At 33.0% G+C, this 20,437-nt stretch overlaps 3 protein-coding genes across 4 annotated transcripts; 2 read left to right on the forward strand and 1 right to left on the reverse strand.

Annotated features, from left to right (window-relative positions):
* On the forward strand, positions 5,565-10,819 carry LOC109327106 (putative clathrin assembly protein At5g57200). 2 transcript variants are annotated; one of them, XM_019560142.1, is made up of 15 exons: positions 5,565-5,730; positions 6,034-6,103; positions 6,427-6,524; positions 6,856-6,994; positions 7,384-7,511; positions 7,605-7,697; positions 7,817-7,867; positions 8,058-8,123; positions 8,234-8,299; positions 8,562-8,642; positions 8,721-8,798; positions 9,006-9,197; positions 9,284-9,362; positions 9,670-9,785; positions 10,144-10,819. In XM_019560142.1, exons 1-15 carry the CDS (start codon positions 5,644-5,646, stop codon positions 10,588-10,590), a joined length of 1,791 nt encoding a protein of 596 aa, XP_019415687.1. In that variant the 5' UTR covers positions 5,565-5,643; the 3' UTR covers positions 10,591-10,819. The 2 variants fall into 2 exon arrangements, with proteins under 2 accessions (XP_019415687.1, XP_019415686.1); XM_019560141.1 differs by having other exon boundaries at positions 5,566-5,730; positions 8,997-9,197.
* On the reverse strand, positions 12,117-15,199 carry LOC109327107. The gene is made up of 3 exons (XM_019560143.1): positions 14,801-15,199; positions 13,204-13,363; positions 12,117-12,303 (listed from the first exon to the last, which is right to left on the reverse strand). The coding sequence occupies exons 1-2, from the start codon at positions 15,141-15,143 to the stop codon at positions 13,233-13,235; spliced, it is 474 nt and encodes a 157-aa protein (XP_019415688.1). The 5' UTR covers positions 15,144-15,199; the 3' UTR covers positions 12,117-12,303; positions 13,204-13,232.
* On the forward strand, positions 16,562-19,549 carry LOC109327183. Its single transcript, XM_019560251.1, has 5 exons — positions 16,562-16,698; positions 17,191-17,396; positions 18,159-18,392; positions 18,769-18,914; positions 19,145-19,549. The coding sequence occupies exons 1-5, from the start codon at positions 16,615-16,617 to the stop codon at positions 19,336-19,338; spliced, it is 864 nt and encodes a 287-aa protein (XP_019415796.1). The 5' UTR covers positions 16,562-16,614; the 3' UTR covers positions 19,339-19,549.

Genomic DNA, 20,437 nt, shown 5'->3' on the forward strand with positions numbered 1-20,437 from the left:
TTATATATATGAAAATGTTAAATGTTCAAATTCTAAGAGAAACATTTGTTGAAACTGACAGTTACGTGTAACACTTATAATTTTCTATTTTTATGTGAGTGAAAAATATAAATTTTATCTAATCTAAAGATAGATAAACATGACTTTTAGATGAGTTGTTGATCTTTTAATGTTTATCCAATAAATTTATGATTAGATAACTTAGTTCATTAGTTATCTTGTAGTTAAGTGAATCCTTATCTTCCAAGAGTTAGATTTGTTTCAAAAATATAATTTAAGATAAAAATTGCATTGGATTACATTATTAAAATATTTGAATATTTTTGTAATGCATAGTAAATTTGCATTACATATGTTTTATGAGTATTCACATTTTGATAATTAATTTACTGAATAATATAACTGATTTTATTCATTTTGATAATGTTATCTTATTTTAGTGTGAATAACCATGTTTATTATAACGTTTATCTAAACTATTTTCGATAATATATTATACTATGATTACAAATTACTTGAGTTAATCTTTAATGAAGTTATCTCTTTGAGATTATCTATATTTGTTATGTGGATAAACTTTAGGATAATCTAAAATTGAATTTTTGTTATTTTGATTTTGATAAGTATAATAATAATAATAGATATAATTTTAAATAGTGTTTTGACCTATTTTTCTTAACCATAAAAGTAAGTAACCCTAAAGCACTTGGGAGAACAAATAAGGTTGTCTTCCCCACTAAAAAATCAATAACCGCTGCTGAAAAAGGGAGAAAGAAAGAATGGAAACATTTTATCACCCATATGACTTCTTCTCATCATAAGAGGTTCTGAAGTTGAAGGATAGGATATGACATCTTGTTATGACATCTTGTTTCTTTGTTGAAGAAGGAACTTGCATAAATCCAGGTGAAGGAGAAGACCATTGTGGTCTTAGAGTATTTCATTAAAGTTTTTTTTCTCTCCGATTCCCTCAAAAGTCGGAGAGTCTTGCAGATTAGGAACTCTCATGGAAACTTGTTTTCATGTAAGAGTCCTTAATCATTTTTCATGACGATGTATAAAGTCTTAGATATTTGATTGTGCTGAAAATATATGTGTATGAATTTATTGTTGTGTGTAACATAATGCGAGGTACTCGCTTATGGTATTACATCGTCATGGAAGGTCGTTAAATAATTATGTTTGAATGCATGTGAGTATTGTGATGAATTAAGAATTGTTTTGTGTTGAATGTTTGTGCCAATGTCGTCATTTAGAAATATCTCAATTGTAATGGTTATGTTATGTTGTATTGATATGGGAAAATATAATTAAGTTGATTGTTGTATTGGTTTCAAAATATATAATTTGATCATCGTATTTAATGAGAAACATATATGTTAGTTGTGATATTGATATGAAAAATACAAGAGTTTGAAATTGAGGTCTTGCTTGTATATTAATCACTAAGTTAGTGTCTTGAGCTCGTCCTAAGGACATGTAATAGTAAAAAATGCTCTGGGGCTGAGACAACTAACTTAGGTTGTGTTTTTGGAACGATTGAATTTGATTAGAGCCTATGGCTATTCACACACTTGAAAGTATAGTGAGAATTGGGGCTTTACTTAATGATCTTGGATACTAAGTTAGCGTCTTGAGTTCGTCCATTGGACTTGGCATGATAGAAATGCATTGGGGCTGAGACGACTAACTTAGGTGATGTTTGTTGAAATAACAAAATTGTAAAACCTTGATTAAAAGATTTAATGGACTAACCTCGGTTAGTGTACATGCATTGCATTCGTGTAGTTGGAGTTGAAGAAAATGGAAATATACGATGATAGAAATATCATTGGGATTTGGATAGGGGCGGCAATGACAGTGATTCGTCAAGAAGCCTTGAGGGATTGCTTAGGTGGAACAGTCTAGTGAGGGTCCGATCTTATAAGCCGTATGACCAGGATAGTCCTACATGCAAACTAATCGATTGACCAGGATAGTCTTACATGCAAACTAAGCGGTCTCTGACATCCCCTTGCGCATTTCATGATCGGTAGAGAGGAATCCTGAAACGGACTGGGCTTACCACGTAAGCACCTCAGATAGAGGTAATTGAAAACAATTGATATTGTTACTTGCCGTTGTTAAGAATATTTGTACTCCCGGTTGCTTTCCCACTAGGATCTTGGCCTTCGGGTATTGTAACTTTGGTGGTGATTGGTTGGCGAATTGCATATTGCATTGCATGAAAGATAAATTAATTGTGGATGTGAATATCCTCTTGAATAAGACACTAATTGCATGCATCATTTGCATATGTTTGACATTGTTTGTTTATGGTGTTGTTATAGGGTGTCTCACTTTAATGTTATTTCTCTATATAATTCCACGCTGCGATCGTCGTAGTTGGTTCTTACTCCCTTTTCTTTGTCTTTTCTTTTGTCTATACTATGTGTATGTCCAGGTTTGTTGCTGTTGCTCTATGGATATCCATTGATAGAAATATAGACAAGAAGAACTTAACTTATATATAGTTAAGTATGTTGTTTATATTGGGATTATTGACTCTGATTTAGGAATACCCTTGGTCTTTTGAACTAATTTTTGTATAAGTTATAATTTATGAAAAATACTTAAGAGTGATTCTTTTCGCATAGAGGATGTCTTTTATAATCATTATGTTAAGATTAAGATTAATGATTTTGTAAAGCTATATACTTAAACAAATAGATAATAATATAAATTATGGTTTTCAGGTTGAATGTGATACCTCGTTTTTGGGTAATGATAATATTAAATATTTCTGCATCTTGAAAATGTTAATGAAAATAAATTTTAGTTTCACTTTGATTTTCTAACAACTTGCCTTTAATTTTATTTAAATTTTTATCATATTTTTATAATGAAATCCTAATTTCTAAGTTGCAGAAACGGGGTGTTACATTACACACCCTAAATAGAATAATTATTTAACTATATTAAGGAATATTCTTGATTATTCTAAAAAGATATATGAATTCCGTACATAAATAAATATAAACAGGTTAGAAAATGGTATTAAAATACTAGTATATTTGTATTAATTTTTTTGACATACTGCTTTGATATCTTCATAGTACATTCAAGTTTTGTTACATAAATAACTTTTTGTATTTCAATTATATAATATATATACTATTCAGTCTTTTGTTTTGATCTTATTTACTGCATTAAACTATTTAAAATGGTCTCATAAAAAGTATATAATATACTTGTATCACTACGATAGATATCGTAATAAACATCTGTTATTCAACAACGCAATTTTGAACAGCGCTGTTGAAAATGAGGTGGAAGAACATCAACAACGCATAATAAAACATGCGTTGTCAATTTGTGTAACTTCAATAGTGCATTCTTGACAAAACGTTGTATAATATACGTGTATCATTACGCCACTAACGTTAGCGCTGGCTTGAATGATTTATGTTTAACAGTGCATTTGATAGAAAGCATTATTGATGTTAATATATGCAACAACGCATAATTAAGGAAGCGTTGTTGAAGATGACATGGTACCGCACTTTCTTAATTATGTGTTGTTGATGTTTTACGACTTTTTAAACGTCCGAGATATTAATGGTGGCAGTTATATGTGTCTCTTCGTTTGTTGAAATATTAATGGTTGAGTGGTACGTTATGCATCTCTTCGTTTGTTGAAATATTAATGGTTGATTATCTATAAATATTGTGGTTCACTCAATGTTCTATTTCATCAGTAAGAGTATGTTCATGAAAATAGAAAGAAGAAAACACAAAGTAGTAAAAAAAAGAGCAATATTGTATAGAGTGAATTGCTCTTTGATATGTGTCATCCTATCTCGAGCTCTGGCACAAGTGCTCAATTGAAGTTGCACTTACTCTCGTGGTACATTTATCAATCGAATCTTTTAGTTAGATCTTTCTATCCAATAGCTTTGTTGCAACCTAAGGTGAATTTCAAAAACCTCCAAGAATCCTAAGACTACTCTCATGAATTAGGATTCTAGTTTGAATAACTGAATGGTCGGATAGTTGAGTTCATCTCTCGATCATTCCTCAATGTATCTAAGAGGTGTAATTTGTTGACTAGAAAACTCACGAATAAAAGTCTGTTTAATGATTCAAATCACAACACTCAATGAAATAGATGAAGTGATTATTGAATGTAAAAGGGCATAACCCAAATCCTAGAAACAAAGAGAATTACTCAATCATGATGGAGAAGAGAATACCAAATTCTAAATTAGATAATTGTAATGTAAAGTGTATTTCATCCTTGAGGGAGAACCCTCATTTATCCTAATTATAAAATACTGGGCTAAGCCCATCAAAACAAATTTAGAAAAATCAGAAAAATAGGAACAAATATGCCATCCATGGCCATGGGTGTAGGACATGACCTGGTCATGGATTGTGGCCTCCAAAGGGTGGTTTTCAGCATTCTAAACGACCACGACTGTGGATGGTGGACACGGCTTGGGACACGGCTTGGGACACGGCTTGGGCTCAAAATTAGTGATGCATAGCTGTGGGTGGTGGAACACGGTCCGTGGATAGTGGAACACGACCATGGGTCCAAACATGGCATGGGTGTATTTGACGTCTTTACTTGAAGTTGTTTTTCTTCGATCCAGGCTCCAAGGCGATTTCATTTGACCCTTCAATTGGTCTTCTCATTGCCCCCACACCGACTTCCATCTTTATTTCACCCAATCTCCACTTTTTTCAGCTTCAATTCGTCTAAACTGCACAACACAACCAAAAACACCCGCTTAACCCGAACAAAGATAAATTAAATCTAAAAATAATCCTAAAGTCCTAATTATATCCTAAAAATTAAGTTAAATGCAATGCAAATGTAACATAATTTTATACTCATCAGTTATCTTCAGCCAGAAGATTTGATGGAGGGTGTAACACCAAAATCTTACTTGCAATGTCCTCCAGAACCGAATTTAAAAATAGATCAAAATTACACCTTCCATTTGAATCCACAAAATCAGCCACCAAATCATTTGAAACAATGGAATTTTGCAACCTAAGACTGTTGGCTAGAACCCCTACGTTTGGAATCCAATTTTGCAACCTAAGACTGTTTGCTAAATGAGTAAGAGGAGGGACATTGCGGCAAAGGCTATATAGTTATGAAATAATGGAGATAAAGTTTGATAACTATATATTCTACCATAAAAGTTATTAAACTTTATCTCCATTATTTAATAACTTTATACCATCTCACAATATTCTATTTATATGTGTGATAAAAGAATATGTGTGATAAAAGAATATGTGTGACATGATTAATGTAAAAAGTAATAACGTATGTGGATGAAACATTCCACAAAAATCACGGTTTCAAGTGAAATTTTGCAATGGGCCTTTTGGTAACTTTACTCGTGGGACCCGCCTTTTTCTATTCTTAAAAGTCAACCAACCGATTCAACAGAAACTTTCCTCAGATGTAAACACAATTATCTCGTCCAAGTTTACAAATCAGTTATGTCCTCACAATTGAAAGTACCAAAGTACCCTTTCCATAAATAGAATAATAAGAAAAAGAAAAATAGAACCACATTTTTTTTCCCTTCTTCTTTCTCTCTTACATTCTTCAAAATCATAAAAGAAAACCATTGTTAATAATATATGGGAACGTTTAGCTTCAAAAAAGCTTATGATGCTTTGAAGGACTCCACCAAGGTTGGCCTTGCCAAAGTCAATAGCGAATACAAGGTGATTTTATTTCCAAATGGGTGTGTTAGTATTGAATTTTACGTACAAGTTTCTTGTAAAAGAAGTCTTGTAATAATATAAAAAATGATAATGATTGCACATCGTAAAAAGTATCGTGTACCATGTAAGTGATTATGAAAACCAGTCAAACAAATATCGTATGTGAATGGTTTGTATATACGTATCATGACATTATTCGATCCGTGTAATTGATTTCATATAGTGTAAAAAGGCTTGAATATGTTGTTAGTGTTGATGTTGATTGATCATGATTTTTTTTATTAATATTTTTGTTTTTTGAAGGACTTGGACATTGCAATTGTAAAGGCTGCCAATCATGTGGAATATCCTCCCAAGGAACGCCATGTTCGAAGTGAGTTGATATATCATATTATATGTCATCAATGTTTTGTCAACGAATATGATTTATGATAGAACATTATAGTGTTTTCGATCTATATAGTTGATCTCACCTAATGGGATAAAGACTTGATTATTGTTGTATATCATTATTATTCATTTTCGAAAGCTCTCGGTTTGTTCAATGCATGCTTGTTAATTTTCCTTTCTAATACTGCACCAAAATAGATGAAATGATAACATAATGTCAACAACTATAAGGTATAAATTAATGAGATTTACTAGCTTTTCCATTGCATTTTCTTTAATACAGAATTTGATTTAAACTGTTTGCAGAAATATTCTATGCAACATCAGCACATCAACCACGAGCAGATGTGGCATATTGCATTCACAAACTTTCCAAGAGACTTACCAAGACTCGAAGTTGGATAGTATAAATCCCTTTCATTAAGAACTAATAATTTTCAGCGTTGTTGAATATTTGAGTCATACATTAACAACGTTCACTGAAGCAAAAACTGTTGAATGCATATCCACCTATCACATTTAACAGTGTTTGCTTCATCGAGCATTGTTGATTTCCTTCTAGCTATTGTTTAACAACATTCTACACACGGGTGTTGTTGAATGTGCGTTGTTAAATGTGAATTCTGACGCGCAGTGTGAGTATATGAGATTTCGGCTAAAACCATTTTTGAAAGATATAGGAAATGTCTTTGGCATTCAACTTGGCTTGATTGTAACTGAATGATGAAATGACAGGTTGCTATAAAGACATTGATAGTCATACATAGAACTTTGAGGGAGGGTGACCCTACCTTTAGGGAAGAGCTTCTAAACTACTCAAGAAGGGGACATATTCTCCAAATATCCAATTTCAAAGATGACTCAAGTCCTATGGGTACATTCTTTCTGCAGATTATTTGTTTCAGCCAAGCAAAAAACGACTTTTTTTCGTATCGGTTGTCTTCTTTTCGATTCGGTTATGTAACTTTTCTTTAGTTTGGTTCTTAAATTTAGAATCATCAACCAATGTGATAGATCAAGCGTTTATCGCGAAGCTAAAAGTTGTAACTGTTATTAGTTGAATGTCGGACTACAACCAACATAACTGTTACACTAGACCACATTGGTTAATGATTTGAAACTTAACTAACCAAACTCACCAAACAAAATATGAAGTTATGGACCAAATTTAAGAAAATGTAACAGCAAAAGACCTTTTTGTTGGTAACTACTTTGATTTTGAATATTGTTTCATTTCATATCTGATAAGATTTCGCTACGCAGCTTGGGATTGTTCTGCATGGGTTCGAACCTACGCGCTATTCTTAGAAGAAAGACTTGAATGCTTTAGAATCCTTAAATATGACATCGAATCCGAGCGTCTAACAAAATCATCGCCTGCTGCAACTAAAGTATGTACTTTGCCTTATTTTTTTCACACTCATTTTTCTTTGCAAGCATCTCATTGCTAAGTTCAGAATATCAGTAACTTAAGGCTTTGACAGGCACATAGCAGAACACGGTCGTTGCCCAACGACGATTTGTTGGAGCAGCTACCTGCTCTGCAGCAACTTTTATACCGCCTTATTGGTTGTCAGGTAAGAGTTTACGACGCGAAAATCTATTTTGGTATCAGCATGTTTTTGTGTCATAATTCTTAGCATTGAAATCACACCATTTTCTTAAGATGACAATGAATTTGCATCAAATCTTGCAGCCTGAAGGATGTGCTTATGGAAATTTTCTAATACAGTATGCATTGGCCCTGGTATGCATGTTTAGTAATTGTACTTTCCACATAATAACATTTGAGTATTATCTCAAAAAAAAAACATTAAGTGTCAATTTGATAATTATGGTTTGTGGATAATTTTACTCATTATTTTCGTGCGCATCACGTTACGTACCCTTGTGCCTCTTTTTATCACTATTTTTCGGCTTTTGGCTATGCCATTTAGGTATTGAAGGAGAGCTTCAAAATATATTGTGCACTCAATGATGGAATCATCAATCTTGTGGACATGGTAGTGTCCATCTCAGTTTAATTGCTACTTCAATCACCTTACATGAATTTAAATTGTATAACATTAGTACATAGAGATAAAAAAATTGTACTGACTAATGAAAATTGCAGTTCTTTGATATGTCAAGACATGATGCAGTGAAGGCACTAAATATATATAAAAGAGCTGGCCAACAGGTTTACAATGATGCTTTGCTTCTGATAAATTCTTGTTGACCAATATGGATTGAATCTTGTGCTCTACGAGGTTTCTTTCAGGAGTTAGATTTTGGAGGAGAATGAAGGGAAAGGAAAGGCTTTAGAGTCAGAAATACACTTGCAAGATGACTCTAAAGCCTTCTTTTTCCCATCTTCTTTCCCCTCCAAAACCGAACTCACAAACAGACCCTAAAGAGAAATACTCGTTGAGCTAATGTTTATTCTTACTAACACAATGCAGGCTGAAAATCTTGCTGACTTCTATGAATACTGCAAAGGCTTGGACCTTGCTAGGAATTTCCAATTTCCAACACTGAGACAGGTTCCTTTTACTTCTTAATCTATGCTTCATGTGATACCATGAACATAATCTCATGAAGATGTTTCCTTAAATAAACAGCCACCTCCTTCTTTCCTTGCAACAATGGAAGAATACATCAAAGAAGCGCCTCAAACAGGCTCGGTTAACAAGCGACTGGTAAGAAAAAGTGATATACAAATTACTTGTAGTACTTGTGTTTATATGAACTTCAAAACATTTGTTTCTACCATGATAAATTGTTAACTGATAAAGTGCTAATTGTTCATATGATGCATTCAACAGTAGATACTCTTTCATATGCTAAACAATGTACTTATATATTAAAGTTCATTCATTTATCTCATTCAACACTAGGAGTATCAGGAAAATGACCAATCACCTACTTCAGAAGATTCATCTCCAAAAGAATCAGAAAAACCTCAAGACAATGAGCAACAAACTGAAGACGAAGAAGAAGACGAAGAGGAAGTACCGATAGCCGAGGAAGAATCACAGCCTAAGGAAGAGGAGGTTGAGCTTCCTCCTTTGATATCAACTGATACAGTTGATCTTCTGGTATGCTTTATTTATATCTAGTAATGGTACAAAGTTTGTGATGTTGGTTTGATATAGTATGCATTTAACTTCTCCAACTTTTGTAGGGTCTTAATGAAATAAATCCGAAAGCTCTAGAACTTGAAGACAAAAATGCTTTGGCACTTGCAATTGTACCACCTGGTGGTAAGGATTAGAGTAAATCATACTCCATTTGTACCCTATCATCTATCTCTTTGGTGGAAAACTTGTTTCTATTTACTTGTCCATTTACAAGTTCGAAAAAACATTAAGAACTAGTTTTTTCGATTATATCCTCGGCATTAATAACTAATCTTATATTAAGAGAGATAGTTAGATGAATAATGTTAATGATAGGTAATGAAAATATGAAGGGTAGATGTAAGTATAGTCAATCATGCAAACCATTTCATTTAACTATACTTGGTTTTGATAATTGGTTCAAATTCTATGACTTTGCAAATTTATGCAGGAAATAACAATCCAAGCAATCTTGCTTTGAGTAACATTGATGGAACTAGTGGTTGGGAACTTGCACTGGTTGCAACACCAAGTAATCATACCAGCCAAGCACCGGACCGAAAATTGGTTTGTTTCTCTGCTTAGCTAATTTCAATTGCTTATCATTCTTGAATTTGTAGAAGTTCTTGAAAATATCTGTTATGTGCATGCACTGCATTTAATCACAGATATTAAGAATAGCTTAGACACTAAGTGTTACTCTTTGGGATAGCATATGACATAATTTTTCAGCATGATTTGGTAAAGAAATATCATCTCTCATTATTAACTATTAGATATCTAAATCAACTAACCGAATCTACGGTACATGGTCGCACACACTATGAGACAGAAGATCGTCGTATCTTGTTACGTCCCGGTCATAGTGAACTACTTTCCGTATTTCGGACCATCTCACTCCCCCCTCCTTTTTTTGTTGAGTCAGGGTGGTGGTTTTGACAAGCTATTACTAGACAGTTTATATGAAGATGACACTGCTAGGAGACAACTTCAGCTCCAAAATGCAGGTTATGGACATGGAGGAATTCCAATACAGAATAATCCATTTGATCAATACAATCAGCATGATCCATTTGCAGTGTCCAACAACATAGCACCTCCACCAAATGTTCAAATGGCATTAATGTCTCAGCAACAAATGATGTTCCAACAGCAGCAGCAACAACAACAGCAGAATCCTATGATGTTCCAACAACCTCAAAACAACATGATGATGGTCCCTCACCAGCAACAACAACAACCACATATTCAACAATATCCTCCTCAACAGATGCAAATGATGGGCTCTCATAATCCATTTGGAGACCCTTTACCAGTACCTAGCTATCCTCATAGTTCCATGCCCCAACAAGGGAATTATAATTTAATATAGAGTTAAGCTTCTTAACCATAGAAACCAGATTCGCTCGTATTACGTACCGTGTATCCACACCCGAAGAGTACTACATATCATGTGACTATGCTCTTAACCCTCTCATATCCTCTCCTCACCATAAGATCTTTGTTCTTATTGAAATTCTTTTTATTCATTGTTGGCAAGTAATTGTGAAGTCTTATTCATTTGTTCAATTTGTAATCATCAATGATTCATTTTAGACTAATCATCATTCTCTCACTAATACACCTGCATAATTGTTCCTTAAGCTTGCTGAGATTTTACAAGGATGAAAATGAATTAAGAGATTCTTCTTTTGTAACTTGAAAAATACAATCACACATCAAATGTGGCATTTCATTTATAGTTTTCTGCATCAAAAAGATCTTCACTTCACTCAAATAAGTATTGCATGATACAAAGAGAAAGATGATTCCAGGAATTTGTCAAGAACAAGAGTGTACCCATCAACATTTAAGGTCATATCAATATGGCATTACAATATAGTTCCTAAGGTGAAAAAGGAGGTACCTATCACAGGAAAATTATTGTATAGTCCTAAACCAATAATTTTAAACAAATTCAAACAGTGGATTAACTATAATTATGAGAGTTCACTTCAAATAAACTCTTTATATGTGTGCAGTATTATTGATCCTAGATCATGTAACAATTTGGTGTGAATAGAAAGGTGGTGGTAACATAGTTGGCTTTTTCTGATCTTCGATTCACATAGCCGACCTCATTTTATTTATGAATAAAGGTAGGTTGTTATTATACCCTTGCATATTCCAACACTTACCACATTCAATCTGGGAGAGAATACATTTTCTGTCCAAAAAAGTGTCATTATTTGTAATTGGTTAAAAAATACAGTTAAGTTAAAAGTTCAATAATTAAGTATTTTTCTAACCAATCATAAACAATGACACATGAAATAACACACTTTTCGGGACAGAAATATACTTCTCTACTTTCTCCCTTATCCCCCATAGCAAGCTTTGCTAATATTTTCAACCAAAGAAAAAATGTATGCACATTAATGTATGAGTTTTATTCTGATAGTACATAAATATTACACTCTTTCAACTACTAATTAAAGAAATTAAAAAACATAAACAAATACATTCAATGTTTTCAGAAATATAAAACATGCAACACCTTCTGTATTTACTAATAGGTGTATTTGCATGAAACTGTATTAGAATATAGAATAATTCATATATTTTTACTCTGCATCCTTCATCAAGTTTTCACAGGGTCTTTGAGTTATGGCAAATATACTAAACAATGCATATTCACATATTTGTTTGCTCAAATTTAACAGCAGAAGAAAAGAAAATGGAAAAGGAAAGAAACTAAGAATACTAATCCAATGAAGCTTAACTTGTTTCCCATGATCAAGTACATTACAGTTCTATATACATCTAACTCAGCAAGTGCTTGTTCATTCAGAATAAATGAAGAATAACCAAAGAAGTTTTTACTTTATTAGTTATATAATATATAATATAACTACATACATTCACCCTACAAAGATTCAGCAATGACAACATTTCAAATATTCTGTTGAGACCAAATAGTAGAGTGAAACAACAACCACTAAGTACTGTATCTGTCACAATTTCCATTTGTGTGCATTGTCCTTTTCAATATCACAAGTGCTTTTTTTGGTCTTCTCAATGAAGCTTGGATTGCACCATGAAAATCCTACATAATTGGAAGTCAAGTTGGTATTATTACAAGGTTTGTTCTTCATAAATGTGCAATCAAAGACAATGCTTAAAGTATATTATTCATGATTCTGAACTACAACATTATATTATTTCCCAACAAAACTCTCTTCTCTTCTATTTATAGATTTCAGTGGTTCCTCAAACAAACTAGTAGGGATTAAATAAAATTTTGAAAAATTATTACCTCCCCCTAGGGGAGAGATTAGAAATACATACAATATTGTTGAATATGAGGGTTTTAGAGACTTAAAATTGGAGAAAATAGATAGATTAAAATAATAATAGATTGATATTGATAAATAAAAAATATGGATTGGGATTGATATTGATATTAATGGACTTCAAAATAACAAACATCTTTACTACCACTAACATTTGGAAATTGACAGTAAAACTTGTAACACTCAGAAAAATCTACTGAGGTTGGTTAACATATTTCTGTATCCTCTAAATACCTGTACTATCAAAAACACGGGAGCACATCTTCTGTCCCTAGATGTATACCACTCCATTTACCCCTTCATTTTCATTGGTCAGAAAATATAAAGTTAATGTATATTAAATTCATGTTTTACTTCTGTAACCAATTGAGAAATAAGGAGTACATGGAGCTGGACACATCTTGGGACAGTAGATGAATCGAACCCTTAACCTTTTGGTATTTCTGAGGATCTAGTGGGACCTTACACCATTAGACCAATTCCAAATATCTTCACACTCAACCCCACCTACCCCTTTAGACACTTCATGCATTACCATTTCCTATGTTGTTCATTAAGGAACAGCAAATGGTTTTACATTATAACAGTAATATCAACAAATAAAGGCACAAGCACACAAGAAACTTTCTGTGCTAAAGAAGAAGCTTGCTCACCGCAGCAACTGGGTCAGCTAGATTATGGATCACCCTTCCTCGTCTTCTGAATGAGCTACATTTCCCGGAGTTTTCAGAACCTTCACTTCCACGGTATCTTCCATCCCATCTGGTATATTTAGATCCACACCAGTATCCCCACCACGAGCCGATTCACACTCTGAAGTGAGAAAGACAAGCACATAAAATTGTTAGAGCGTTCAGAAAGACAAGCACATATGCAGGTCAAAATGAAATGTCGCTATTACTTCTCAATAACTAGTTTGTCTGGCACTTCCTAAAGAGTCATAAACGTCAAATGTTTAAGGCTCGGCAAACATACTTTTCTCAACAACAACAAAAAAGAAAAAACAGACCACGATCTGAACTTATGAAGTTCGTAACAATAAACCAAATGGCAAGAGTATTTAACTTTCCCGTTTTACCACCTTTGAGTGCTGTTTGCATGCAGTATATAACAAAACACGGCATATAGATCCGACCCCTTTTCTTTTGGGTATGAAAACGTAGATACTCTATTGGGTCAAATTCTTGTAAAAGGAGGAAAACATGAAGGCAGAGCATTTCAGCAGATACCTAGACCTATGTCATCCTCGGTCTCATTCTTAACCTATTAGATTAAACTATTTGAATCATGTTACTGTCCTCTATATCATGGTTTGTGTTACTACTTCAATGCCCAGCACCGAAGTCAATTTCATCTGATATTTCTTTTCCTTCAAAATAAACTTTTAGATCTAGCATCATCATCTCACTCTATTCATCGTTAATCATATTCCTACGCTCCAAAATAAAGATGATGATAATCAAACAAAAGGTAAAACATGCATACACCTGGTTTCCGAAGAGTATAAACAACAGCTGATAATACAAATATCCAATAATTGCCCGAAAATGCCAAAAGACAAGTTCATGCATATGCATCCCAATGGTTGTAAAGCTCACGGGAAGAACCCAAAATTCTCACTCTCAGAAACAACATCACATCAGGAACCAGTCAATAAGCTTCACTAATTGTGTTCGAATTTTGGTGAAAAGCTGTTCGAATTTTGGCAGGAAAAAGGGGCAACACATAGTTAAAGAATGTAGTAGATATGGCTGCCCCAAATATTATTAAAATCAAGCTTTCACAAGCAACATTTCTTGAAGAAGAAAAACATACAAATTCTTCTATTTTTTAGTTTCCTTGATGAAAAATATTCTACCTTAGCCCCTGCCAAAAACCTCCTTATACACTAATTGTCAATGTCATAAGGGTTGTGATGAAGAATCAAATTCCAATATACCAAAAAAACATATGCTTTGTTACAAATTCAACCACTTCAAGGATACCAATGTTCTTTTTCCTAATTCTCTACATGAAAATTACAATAAAACCCAACAAAAATAAGATAAAAGCACCAAAGTTTTGTTTTTTCCATTAAACCATAAAGCAAAATTTATAAACAAGTATGAGTTTTATCCCATGTATTTTCCCCTTACTTAATTTCCACATGAAAACCCAACATAAAAATAAAAAAAGCACGAAACTTTGTGTACCCATTACACAATAAAGTAAAAATCATACATAAATAATTCCGAAATCCAAAGTATCTACCTTGAATGAAGAATTTAGAAGATGGGCAACCCTGAATAGTAGCAAGAGAAAGAGACTCTTGTTGAGAGAAATCATTAGTGAATTTATGAACCAAATCAACAACGTTAGAAGGTGTTGGCCTAGGTGGGACCCAGAAAGATGAACCAGGAACAAAGGGTAACCAATCAGGTGTAGCTTTCTTAACCAGGATTCGTTGAATGAGATCATCGAATAGTTTCAGAGTAACATCATATTCACTCGAAGAAGATGAAGAAGATGATGATGAACGGTGACGGAGAGAGAAAAAGGAGTGTGAAACGGTCGCGTTTTGGAAGAGAAACTTCTTAGAGATTAAGCGAGCCATTTCGTGAAGGAGAAGAATGAGAGAGAGAATGTATCATAATATATATATATAGAGAGAGAGAATTGAAGGTTGGTGGAGGAAACTACGATACAGGGGATGGCACGTGGTTTCGGCAATGTCGGCTAACATGTGCCATGATTCTCTTCGTCTTTATCTAACCACGAGATATTGATTTAGTGGTGTAAAGTCTCGTTATATTTTTAGATTAATTAAAAGGTAAAAGTTTAACTTACGTGAGTGATATTTGTTGGGATTTATAGTTCTTTATCTATAAAATAAGATGATATATTTGATGGTACTAAAAAATCTAGTCTATACAAAATGGGTGGAGTTTATGGTTGGCTTATCCAATACATGCCAAAACTTTGTAGTTAAATTACTGGATGAATTTTTAAATTCTATCTGAATCAATAATGTTAGGCTAATTCTCATAACGATTATTTTTTTATCCACAAAACTTGAACCTTAGATCTTACTTAAGGGAAATAAAAAATATTATGGATTGCTCTATAAATTTTTATTATTTATCAATGCCTATTGACTATTAGAAAAATGATATTGATGTAGAAATCGAAGATAGAAAATAAAAAATCCTAATTTTTTATATAAAATTAAACAAACTATATTACATTATAATTTTTTATTTAAATTTTGAATTTTTTGTACACATTAATTATTAGTGGGTTGCATCACCCAATAAAGATAATAAGTGATAGGATAAAATGAGCCAAGATTTTCACAAATATATAATAAATTATCATATTTGTGAAAAGTGAAAAGTAAGTGAATAAAATAAATTATCATATTTGTTGCCGAATGAAGAAGAAAACGGATAAAAATAAATTATGAGACTAAAAAATATGTAATTCCACAAAAAAAAATAGATAGATAATTTATTATACTTTTTAAAACTGTATGAGTCTAAAATTAAAATTTCCAAATCTAATAAAAGGTGAAGAGTTTGAATCCAAATGGATCTTTAAAAATTTAAATTCCACATTTTAAATTGTTTTTCACAATCATAATTTTAAAGAAAATAATATATCATCCTACTATATCCTTCTACTAATCCTCATACTCATAAGAAATAAGAAGATAACATGTGTTATAATAAGATATTTTGATTATTAATAATTAAATTATAAGTGATATATGTCACTTTTTTATGGGTACGAAGATTTAACAGGAGAATGTTGTAATATTGGAAACCACATTCATAATTATGGGTATGGCCATAATTGTTTACCTTACATGATAAACGTGAGCCCAATTTAAAGGCCCAAACCGAAACACAGAATTAAAATCCTACATGGCACAACAACAAAAATTAACGTTACGTGTCCTATTTTGATTGGTTTGTACCACGAATCTACGCCATAATAATAAAATTCCATTTGAAAACTAGAAAAAACGATTGAACTTTTACAAAATCTCAAAAAATTCAATTTCAGAAGAAAAGAATCATTTGACAATGGCTGAAACGGTGCCGTTTGGCTCTGAACCTTCTTCATCTTCTTCTCAGAAATTGCCTCAAGATTCTCTCAAACAACCACAGGTTTCACAAATCCACTTTCAATTCTAGTTCCGTTTTCTTACATTTCTATATTCCCAAATTGTAAATATATATATGTTAGAAATTTCTATTTTGATTTAATTGGAACTGAAATTAGGGTTTTTATTGATTTTTACTCTTTTCAAGTCCCGGTTGTTTGATTTATTAGCTGATATAATAGGAGCATTATTGGAACAATCAAATCGGTATCTTGGTACAATTGAGACATCAAATCTATTTTTTTATTTTTTGATATTTAAATTCAGGTATGGAATCACAGAAAACAAATTTAAGCGAAATTGAAAATGTTATATGGGAATTATTCAGTATTTCTCCTTTTTTAACAACCTAATTTAGCTCAAGTTTTTTGTTTTAGTTGTACATATGTTGATCTTACTATGTGATTGTTAATGTGGCTGAAATTGTTGTTTTTATTGCCATTGTTTCAAATGCTTGTATTTGAATTAGTATCATGGTTTCTTTTTGTTGTTTCAGGTCCCAGCATTTACCAATTTCCCACCATTTCCGAATGGATATTATCAAATGTTTCCTGCTATGTATCCTGCGCTAGTTCCGCCGCAAAATGATGAACAAGTTAACCGTGGAGCAGGAATCTATGCTGTTTGTGGTCATCCCTTTAATGGAAATGTTACCGGACTTCCGTACAACACTCTGATTCCGCTGACTTATCGTACGCCCACGTAAGTGGCTTGTTACTTTAATATGATATAGGCTTGGATGCATATAAAAAGTAGTTATCACCTAATTTAAATGAATGTACTACTTATTATGATGTTTAAATATATTGTAACACGTATATGCATTTGTAGATTTACATACTTTTCACCTTGTAGACCCTTTAAGCGAACTAACATTATTTCAAGGACTTGCAATATCAACCACAATGATTGCTTCATAGAATAACAATAATGTTGTTGAATTTCCAATATATAATGTTAAAATGGCATTGATTAAAGCAGCGAGGAAGTTGCAATTGCTAGCAATGTGAGGGATGAGTTTGCCTTGTAGTTGTTATAATTTGATGAGGTTAATGACGTGAAATCCAAGCTGGCAATCTCAACTATTCCACTATCTTCATAAAATTCCCCCCAGTCCTGTTTTGAATCAGTGTCTTTCCTCTCTAACTGTCCTGATTAACTTCTTTTCCAATAATATCTCCGGCTTCTGGTAATACCTATATCAACGACATCAGACACTGCTCTTCCTGGTGAGCAACTCTGATAATAGCCTGACCCATAGAGGGTTCACCAGTTACCACTACCAACAACACTTGTTTGTTGGGCTTGTGCTAAATCTTGGACTTACTTACATGCTCCCACATCAAATACAATTGTCACATGTACTTTCATAGTTCTAAGTAGGTTAAATTCTATTGACTAGCTTTATTTATTCATGACAAATATGTTGATTAATGTCATCAACTGAATGGCCATCATCAACAGTAGGCCAAGTCCTGAAACTTCTGCTGGCAGCGAAAATCAAGGGCAGACAGGACAACAGCATCCTCTACCGCCGCTGCGTGTACCTGAAAGACAAGTTGTAAGGAGATTTCAAATTGCATTTCGAATTGATTTGCTGCTTATGTTAAAGCTGGCAGCTGTCATCTTCTTGTTCAATCAAGATGGATCAAGGCAGAGGCTTGCTGTTCTTGTATTTTCTGCTGTTCTTGTATATTTGTAAGTATTTGTCCTTTTAATTTTTTTTGTTTTAAGATGCTTTCTACTTGTAACTCATAAGTCTTAACACTTACACAACCTAATAAAGTTTTATATGATATAATTGTTATTGAACCAATAGTTAAATTACAACTATCTATCATCTACATCTTTTGTCTTAAATTTTGAACATCAATAAAAAAGAGCGGGTGACCCAGTGCATGAGGCTCCCACCTATTTTATTTTTTTGAAGTTCCTAGTGTTTGCGTATTTGAATTTTTTAGGTCAGATACTTGGACTTTATTTAAGTGCGACGTGTGTCAATATCAATGCCACTTGCTGAATTTTGTAGTTGTTAGTTGTGAATAGTTTGTGTAACAAGTGAGATTTCTTACAGATACCAAACTGGATCTTTGTCACCAATTATAAGATGGCTTTCGCAAGGCATGCAAAGAGCTGCAGCACCTCCTCTTCCACCGAGAGCTGTACCCAGGGTTGATATTCCTGGTGCCAGGCAGGGGGTTGACAATGCTGCTCCGGCAGGTATGATCTTCTTAAATTTTATGCATATTATTTTCCACATGCTTCTTTTCGTGAACATTAGTGATATAGCCAATGCGATTTATGATGTAACTTGGGAAGTAATTGTTTCTCTGAAGCCTATGAGTTCATTTTCCTAATATTTGCACTGCTTATGTCTGGAAAAGTTTCAATTTAAGTATGGAAAACTTACTGATACGTGCTTAACGTTGGTTATCGCTAATTTTTGGTAGAGGGTCAACCTGAAGCCGAAAATGGGAACCAGCCCATTAATGATGCAGACTGGGCAGTTGAGAATGGAAATGCGGCAGAACCTGGCGGAGGCAATGGTGGCAACCAGTGGTGGGGCATTGTAAAGGAGATCCAGATGATTGTCTTTGGATTTATCACTTCCCTTCTCCCTGGGTTCCACAACCATATGGATTGAACTGTACTTTTGTAGCTTAATCAGAAGATCAAATTGATATATGGCCTATGGGAGCATGCCAAGGGACCTCGGAGAGGGTTTTCTGAAATAAAATGTATATCATCAGAAGTTCCAACTTCCAAGTGTCATAACTTTATATATACATAGTTAGGTGCAAATTTAATCCAGCGAAAACAAAGTATGGTGCAACTATAAGGTGCCATTTTTTTATCATTACTTAGTGCTGATAAATGAGTTTTTGTGTCTTTTTTATTCTGTTTAGAGGGTTCTATGTGTTTATTAGTGTTTGTGACTTGTTTCTTTTCAAATGAACATTGCCTTTTCAATTTCTTTCTTAATTTTGGGAGTTTGTCTCACTTTTTGTATCATCAACTCTGATTGGTTGAAAAAAATTATCTAAGTTAAAATTGTAATTATTAAATATTTTGTTTGGTTAATCATATATTCTGACATATAGATTGACACAAAATAGTGGGATAATTGATGTGTACCCCTTAATTTTCCTTGGTTCTTTAACTTGTAAGGGAGCATATCTTCTATCTCAAATTTTGTATTACTCTATATACCTTTTGTTTATCATTCATCAGATAATGTAAAATTAATATATATTTAATTCATGTTTTACTTTTTTGCCCAATTAGCAATAAGAGTATAGAGAGTAATATAAATTTTGGTACAAAAGATGTGGCTTCAACTTGTAAGGAGTTTTAGGAAACATGAAGAAATCATAAGCATATATTTAATTATGTATATCATGTCCCCTAAGAGTGAGGCTTCAAATAAAAATTATAAAATCACCTAATGAACAAGTTATTGTTAAAGATAAATCTACACCATTGTTTTTCTATCAAATAATCAGTGGCTAAAACAAAGGTGCATTGATGCACCACATTTATTTCCAAAAGAAAGTAAATCAAAACCTTTAAAAACCATGGAGTATGACATGTATGAGACAAACATCATGAGTAAATATGACTTCTACTGAAATCCCATTTTCTATGATAACACAGGTACAAGAACGTACAAAAAGAATGAAGAATAGAAAGAAAATCGATTTAGGATCAATTGAATCCCGAATGCTAAATGCTTTTATTGAATG

This window comes from Lupinus angustifolius, chromosome LG14 (assembly GCF_001865875.1).
Source record: "Lupinus angustifolius cultivar Tanjil chromosome LG14, LupAngTanjil_v1.0, whole genome shotgun sequence".
Taxonomy (NCBI): Eukaryota; Viridiplantae; Streptophyta; class Magnoliopsida; order Fabales; family Fabaceae; genus Lupinus; species Lupinus angustifolius.